The sequence below is a fragment of the Otolemur garnettii genome, unplaced genomic scaffold, assembly GCF_000181295.1.
Source record: "Otolemur garnettii isolate 467f Iridium unplaced genomic scaffold, OtoGar3 scaffold00174, whole genome shotgun sequence".
In the NCBI taxonomy this organism is placed as follows: Eukaryota; Metazoa; Chordata; class Mammalia; order Primates; family Galagidae; genus Otolemur; species Otolemur garnettii.
This window is the reverse complement of record NW_003852569.1, coordinates 1,128,310-1,136,517: the sequence shown is the minus strand read 5'-3', so window position 1 is coordinate 1,136,517 and position 8,208 is coordinate 1,128,310. Positions and strand designations below refer to the sequence as shown.

Here is an 8,208-nt window from a genome sequence, read left to right as displayed (position 1 = left end):
GATTCTTTTGTTTTCAATTTTATTAATCTCTGATTTAATTTTGGATATTTCTTTTCTTCTGCTGGGTTTAGGCTTAGATTGTTCTTCTTTTTCCAATTCCATAAGATGGCTTATGAGTTGTGCTCACAAGTACAACAGATGTGCTCTCTGTTTTTCAGATGTAGGCATCTATAGTGATACATTTTCCTCTCAGGACTGTTTTTGCAGTATCCCACAGGTTTTGGTAGTTTGTGTCTTCATTGTTATTATGCTCAAGGAAGTTAATAATTTCCTCTGTTATTTCTTCCTGCACCCAACTGTCATTCAGCATAAAGTTGTTTAATTTCCATGTCTTTGTGTGGGATTGAACGTTTTTGTTGGAGTTGAGTTCTACTTTTAATGCCTTGTGGTCTGAGAAGATACATGGTAAAATTTCAATTCTTTTGATTCTGTTGAGGTTTGTTTTGTGTCCTAGGATATGATCAATTTTGGAGAATGTTCCATGGGGCGATGAGAAGAGCGTATATTCTTTAGCTCTGGGATGGAGTGTTCTACATGTGTCTGTCAAGCACAGTTGTTCTAGGGTCTCATTTAAGTCCCTTGTATCTTTAATTTCTGTTTAGAGAACCTGTCCAGCTCTGTAAGAGGAGTGGTAAAGTCTCCTGTTATTATGGTGTTATAGGATATCATACTGCTCAGAGTAATTAAGGTCTGTTTCAAGAATCTGGGAGCATTTAAGTTTGGTGCATAAATATTTAGAATTGGAATTTTTTTGTTGTATTTTTCCCTTGACCAATATTAAGTGACCATCTTTGTCTTTTTTTTTTTTTTTCTTTTTGCAGTTTTTGGCCAGGGCTGGGTTTGAACCTGCCACCTCCAATATATGGGGCCAGCACCCTAATCCTTTGAACCACAGGCACTGCCCATCATCTTTGTATTTTTTTACTTTAGTTGCTTTAAATCCACACGTATCTGAAAATAAGATTGCAACTCCTCTTTTCTTCTGAATTCTATTTGTCTGAAAAATTGTCTTCCAACCCTTAACTCTGAGTTTTAATTTGTCTTTTGAGGCTGTGTTTCCTGCAGACAGCAAATGATGGCTTGGGTTTTTTAATCCAATCCAAATCCGGTATGCCTCTTCAGTGGGGAATTCAAGCCATTGACATTTATTGAGATAACTGATAAGTGGTAGCATTCTATTTACCTTATTTTGTAAAAAGTCCATTGCTTACTTTTATCTTTTGCATCATTGTGGAAGCTAGGTTCTGTTCTTTAATTTCTGTTCTTACTTTGCTGGTCCATTGTGATAGTCAGTGTGTAGAGCAGGTTGAAGTAGTTCCTGTAGAGCTGGTCTTGTTGTGGCAAATTTCCTCAGTATTTGTATATCAGTAAAACATTTGATTTCTCTGTCAATTTTAGAGCTTAGCTTAGCAGGATATAGAATTCTGGGCTGTAAATTGTTCTGTTTAAGTAGATTAAAAGTAAAGGTAAATGACCATTGTCTCTGGCTTGAAAAGTTTCATTTAAAAAGTCTGCAGTCACCCTGATGGATTTGTCCCTGTAGATCAATTGGCACTTAGTCCTGGCAGCTTGCAGAATCTTTTCTTTTGTCTTGACTTTGGACAGGTTCATCACAGTGTGTCTTGGAGAAGCTCTATTAGAGTTGAGGTGACCTGAGGTCCAATATCCTTCTGTAAGGAGTGTGTCAGAATCTTTGGTGATATTTGGGAAATTTTCATTTATAGTATTTTCTAGTATGGCTTCTTTTTCTCTGGGGCATTCTTCTTTCCTTTCAGGGATACCTATAACTCATGTATTTGAACGCTTCATAAAGTCCCGTAATTCTGTCAGTGAATGCTCTGCTTTCTCTCTCTTCTTTTCTGCCTCTTTAACTATCTGAGTTGTCTCAAGAACTTTGTCCTCTACTTCTGAGATTCTTTCTTCTGCATGGTCTAATCTGTTGTATCAATCTGTTCTATTGCATCTTTAAGTTCCCTAACTGACTGCTTCAATTCCTTCAGCTCTGCTATATCCCTTCTATATTCTTCATATCATTCATCTCTTATTTGATTTCCTTTTTGTTATTTTCCACTTTCTGAGAAATTTCCTTCATTGTTTTCATCATCTGTATTTTAAATTTTCCTTCTGTCATTTCTATCATTTCTTAATAGGTGGAATCCTCTACAGTAGCTACCTCATGGTCCCTTGGGGGGTTGTTCTGGACTGGTTTTTTTTTTTTTTTGAGACAAAGCCTCAAGCTGTCACCCTTGGTAGAGTGCTGTGGCATCATAGCTCACAGCAATCTCCAACTCCTGGGCTCAAGCAATTCTCCTGCCTCTGCCTCCCAAGTAGCTGGGACTACAGGTGCCCGCCACGGAGCCTGGCTTTTTTTGGTTTGCAGCCATCATTGTTGTTTGGCAAGCATGGGCTGTATTTGAACCTGCCAGCCCAGGTGTATGTGGCTGGTACCTCTGTACTGGTTTTTCATGTTGCCAGGATTTTTCTGCTGATTCTTCCTCATTCTTTTATCTGTTTCCTTGCCCTAATTTTCCTTTCACTTCCTCTTGCTTTTTAAGTTACTGTGCCTCTGGCTTAAAATTTTTTCTTGAGACAGAGCCTCAAGCTGTCCCCCTGGGTAGAGTGCTATGGCATCACAGCTCACAGCAACCCCCAACTCCTGGGCTCAAGCGAGTCTCCTGCCTTAGTCTCCCAAGTAACAGGGACCACAGGTGCCCGCCACAATGCCTGGCTATTTTTTGGTTGCAGCTGTCTGTTGTTCGGTGGGCCTGGACTGGATTCAAACCCACCACCTTAGGTGTGTGTGGCTGGCACCTTAGCTGCTTGAGCCACAGGCGCCGAGACTGGCCTAAGATTTTGATGAGTCCTTTTGATACATGACCAAAAGGATGAGACAACTGAAAAAGAAGAAGGGAAAAGAAGATTTAAAAAAAAGAAAGAAAAAAGAGGCTTGGTGCCCATAGCAGGTTTGAACCCAGCCTGGACCAGTTAAAACAACACTGACAACTGCAATAAAAAATAGCCAGGCATATGTTCATGCAGTTCAGTCCTCACACGTTCTCTAAAATTCCATATTTGGTGAGAGCTGGGGGTGAGACCAGGGCCCATTTTTATTCCATTGCTCCTCTTTTTCTGCTTTGCTGCCTTGGGACAGTGGGATCAGCTCATCTGGGAGCTGGTGTGGCCCATGCCCTTGGCAGCTTGCTGGGCCAACCAGTACTTGTATCTTTTGGTCTTGGGCTTCTCAAAGTTCACCACAGACATAGGTACTCTCACAGTGTCAAGCCCATTTACCTGTACACAAAACAATAGGAATCTTCAGAGATCAGTCAGGCAGAAAAGAGCTAACACTACCCAATCGTAGCTTTTCACCCAATCAGAAAAAGAAGTATGTGAATACTCACAGTCACTTTACACCAGTGCTTGCCCCACCGTGTGATAGGCTCTTCTGGTAACTGTAGTGTTTGTGGGGCGACCACCACACCAAGCTGCAAAAAAAATCATAGCCAAAATGAACTCTGTTTCCTTGATTACCATTCTTAGTAACTTCATAAAGTGGGTTCTAGAATTTCCTGTTAGGGATGAATAAAACTGGAGATTCTACTCAGGCTAATCCCATGAGAGGGCACAGATCTTCATAGATAGTGGGGAAACTCAGTCCTCCTTTCTCAGAAAGGGAGCTAGATTCACAAAGAGACACACTGCTTGAGAATCACTTCAGCTACAAAAGTAGCAATTCTCCGGAAGTCACAAATCCCTAAGCTTTCCCTAGGTAGGCAGTAAGTGGAAACCATCATCTTTTCCTATGAGTCTTTGATCACATCTTTTCCTAAGAAAGGGATCAATCTTGGGTCTGCTTTCCAGAGGTAGCTTCCAATCTCAGGGGTATACTGGTTTTGGGGAACACTCACATTCTTGAAAAAGTGGCAGGCAACTATTTCAGGGTTCAGTTCCCATTTGACTTTGTTCTTCATTGCCACCTCAAGATGACAGCTTCTTAGAAATTTCACCATCTGAAATTTTAAGTAGTGACTGAGCTTGAATTGGAATTGGGAATCAAGAGAGAGGAAACATGTTAGCAAGAGTTATAAGGTCTGAGAGTTCAGGAGGAAAGGGGCATAATTTCTGCTTTACAGCCAAGATAGATGAGAAGATCACTGAGGAAGACAGAACATTCTTATTGTCTTGAACAAAGAGAAATGAATCTTACACTTTTTAGTGGTCCTGAGAATGCAGCAGACAGCTGCAGAAAAGCTCTGCTTCCAAAAATAAGAAAGAACTAAGCAGATATATGTGACCTTGAAAGAGACTATTTTTTTTTTTTTTTTTGAGACAGAGCCTCAAGCTGTCCCCCTGGGCAGAGTGCTATGGCATTACAGCTCACAGCAACCTCCAACTCCTGGGCTCAAGCGAGTCTCCTGCCTCAGCCTCCCAAGTAGCTGGGACCACAGGCGCCCGCCACAACGCCCGGCTATTTTTTGGTTGCAGCCGTCATTGTTGTTTGGTGGGTCCGGGCTGGGGATTCGAACCCGCCACCTTAGGTGTACATGGCTGGCGCCTTAGCCGGTTGAGCTATAGGCACCGAGCCGAAAGAGACTATTGTTAGAGCCTGGATACCAGGCTGCTGGCCTTGGCCCTAGAAACCACCACGACACGGACTGAGCTACAAGCTACCTGCTCGTTCATGGAAAGGCTTCCTCTAAATGCTGGGGAGCCCATTGTCTCAGTCCGGTTCAGGTTAGAGGCACCAGAGCATCTCAAAGGTGCAGCAGTCAGTCTTTATTTTTTTGTTTGTTTGTTTTTGTAGAGACAGAGTCTCACTTTAGTGCCCTCGATAGAGTGCAGTGGCATCACACAGCTCACAGCAACCTCCACCTCCTGGGCTTAGGCGATTCTCCTGCCTCAGACTCCCAAGTAGCTGGGACTACAGGCGCCTGCCACAATGCCTGTTTATTTTTTGGTTGCAGTTTGGCCAGGACTGGGTTTGAACTCGCCACCCTTGGTATATGGGGCCAGCACCCTACTCACTGAGCCACAGGCACCGCCCCAGCAGCAGTCAGTTTTAATAGGAGGAACCTTGACTAACTTCTCCCCAGGTTATTTACAGAAGTGATATACTACAGGTGTAGAGACTGCCAAGCAACCATGTCTGTGTTCTCATCTTGTGCTCTCGTGATTTTTAGCAAGAGGCCAATCCCTTCCCCATTCCCTTATTACCAATGTGTTTCTTTTCAGGTGTTTCCTACAGACTGTGTGACAAATAATAGCACCCTGGTTTCTTGAGAAATATAATCATTAACTCTTTGTGATTTTTTTGCCTGCTAGCTAAAAACTTTTCCCAAGACCTAAACACCTGAAACTGCAACTCTGGAACTGTAAATGAGCTAAGAATTGTACAAAAGAGCTTTGTGAGAATAGAAGCCAGTATTTTCAGGCACTTGAATTCTGGCTGGCAATAAAATTCCTTCCCCTATAATCTTTAGTGAGAGTCTATTGCTTTCAATTTGCTGGTCCTCCAACAGTCTCAAGATAAATGTTAAAAGATATTTTGGCAGGGCGGCGCCTGTGGCTCAAAGAGTAGGGTGCCGGCCCCAAATGCCAGAAGTGGCGGGTTCAAACCCAGCCCTGGCCAAAAACTGCAAAAAAACAAACAAAAAAAGATATTTTGGCAATACGTTGTGGGGAGATGTCACCTACCTTGCTGTTTCCTAAGCAAGGAGAAATAGGGTATGTCAAAGTTAGGATCACAATAGGGGTCACTACTATATCTCAGAATGGAATGACTTTCTTTCTTTCTTTTTTTGGAGACAGAGCCTCAAGCTGTCCCCCTGGGTAGAGTGTTGTGGCATCACAGCTCACAGCAACCTCCAACTCCTGGGCTCAAGCGAGTCTCCTGCCTCAGCCTCCCAAGTAGCTGGGACCACAGGCGCCCGCCACAACGCCCAGCTATTTTTTGGTTGCAGCCGTCATTGTTGTTTGGCGGGCCTGGGCAGGATTCGAACCTGCCACCTTAGGTGTATGTGGCTGGCGCCTTAGCCACTTAAGCCACAGGCACTGAGCCGAATGACTTTCAATAGACTGTTTTAACCCAGTATCTCCAGCCCTTCAACTCTACCCATACCCCACTAATGATTCCTCCCTGAGTACAGAATGAAGGATAAATTCATTAGCCTAGAATTCCAGATGTTACAAATCTCACACCAATCCCCTTTCCATCCATGTTTCCTAATGTATACCACCTAATCCTCTCCTTTAGCATTTTCTATGTTAAAACATGCTTGAAACTTCTACTTATACCTTTTCTTCCTTAAGAACATTTTCCCCACCCTCCTGGCCTATCCCAAACCTAATCCCACGAAGTCTCATGATGTGTGAAAGAAAGCCCTCTCCAATCACCCAAAACCCATTACAGTCCCTGGCACTCTTATAATTTACTCCCTTGAGTTTACTGATCACTTTCTCATATATCTATGTTCTCTCCAACTTGTCTGTAAATATTCTTGAGGGCACAGCCCTATCTCAAACTTTTTTTTTGAGACTGGGTTTCACTTTGTTGCCCTTCACAGAGTGCCATTGCGTCTTAGCTCACAGCAACCTCAAATTCTTGGGCTCAAGCGATTCTCTTGCCTCAGTCTCCCCAGTAGCTGAGACTACAGGCACCTGCCACAATGCCTGGTTATTTTTAGAGATGGGGTCTTGCTCTGGCTCAGGCTGGTCTTGAACCTGCCTGGGCCCTCAGAGTGCTGGGATTACAGGCATGAGCCAATGCACCCGGCAATTTCAAACTTTTCTATGTGTTGAGTCTCCTGATTCCCAGACTGGGGCCTCCTTCAATGTATCAGGACACCTCAATATGTCATGGTTCTCAAGAAATCTCCATGCCAGTTGTACAGGGCAGCCACAACACTGCCCCTTTCTCTCATCTTTGTGTCTACAATCAGAAATCTTCAAGGAAATCACAGAGATGCTAAGGAAGAAGTTAATAATTCCTGTAAGTACCAATAAATAAAGACATTCCCTATTTCTACTCACCGCCTCACCTTCCTTGGTCTGGATCTTCTGTAATTTTCCTTCTTGTCTCGGCTGAATAGAAAAGTTAAAAGGTGAAAATAAGTACAAGGGCTCAGCGCCTGTCGCTCAGCGGGTAGGGTGCCAGCAATGTACACTGGGGCTTGTGGGCTCGAACCCAGCCTGGACCTGCCAAACAATGACAACTACAACAAAAAATAGTCAAGCATTGTGGTGGGCACCTGTAGTCCCAGCTACTTGGGAGGCTGAGGCAAGGGAATCACTTGAGCCCAAGAATTAGAGGTTTCTATGAGCAGTGACACCACGGTACTCTACTGAGGGTGACACAGTGAGCCTCTGTTTCAAAAAAGGAAAAGAAAAGAAGTATAAGGAAAAAGAGTCCATGTTAAGTAGCATCAGACTCTTAATGTGCTGGGCATCAACTGGGCTTCTGGATTCCTGTTATAGTTCCTATTTTCTTTTCTTTCTTTCTTTTTTGAGACAGAATCTTATTGTGTCTCTTTCTTGGTAGAGTGCCATGCATCACAGCTCACAGTAACCTCACACTCTTGGGCCTAAGCAATTCTCTTGCCTCAGCCTCCCAAATAACTGGGATTACAGGTGCCTGCCACAACACCTGGCTATTTTTTGTTGCAGTTATTATTGTTGTTTAGCTGGCCCTGGTGTATGTGGCTGGCACTGAGCCATTCTATTTTATTCTCAAATTAAGTATCAACTGGAAAAAAGTTGCTAAAGGAAATCTTAAAGTTTTATTCCTCCAAGTCACTCTGCCCTTCTGTTAAGCTCACCAATTTCTCCTCTTCAAATAGCTTCTTGTTTTCAGGGGATGCATATATAGCTATTCCCTGATGAAGGAGGTGATTACGACCCACAGATTTCTTCACCGAGACCAGGTCACCCCGGACTCCAAGTTCTGCCAAAAACAAAAGATGATCAAAGCAAGAAGCCACAAAGCAAGAAGACCACAAAAAAAAAAAAAAAAAAAAAAAAAAGGCAAGAAGCACATGTTTTTCTCAGTATTTCTTCTTCTTCTTCTTTTTTTTGCAGTTTTTGGCCCGGGGTGATTTGAATCCACCACCACCTCTGGGCCGGCTGGAGCCCTACTCCTTTGAGCCAAAGGTGCTCCCCACATAGTATTCTTTTTTTAGACGGAGCCTCAAGCTATCCCCCTGGGTAGAGTGT

The 8,208-nt window shown here is 43.3% G+C and overlaps 1 protein-coding gene across 4 annotated transcripts in view; it reads right to left on the bottom strand.

Annotated features, from left to right (window-relative positions):
• The window catches only part of MRPL9 (mitochondrial ribosomal protein L9), a 34,082-nt gene that overhangs the window by 23,761 nt on the left and 2,113 nt on the right, over positions 1-8,208 (bottom strand). For 3 of the 4 annotated variants that reach the window (XM_023519419.1, XM_023519420.1, XM_023519422.1), the window contains exons 3-6: positions 7,815-7,939; positions 7,030-7,080; positions 3,909-4,010; positions 3,402-3,485 (exon numbers count right to left, since the gene is read on the bottom strand). In XM_023519419.1, the coding sequence (XP_023375187.1) occupies positions 3,402-3,485; positions 3,909-4,010; positions 7,030-7,080; positions 7,815-7,939 (362 nt within the window). Of the gene's footprint in view, positions 1-2,985; positions 3,292-3,401; positions 3,486-3,908; positions 4,011-7,029; positions 7,081-7,814; positions 7,940-8,208 lie in introns of those variants that run through there. The other variant, XM_023519421.1, reaches the window with a different exon arrangement.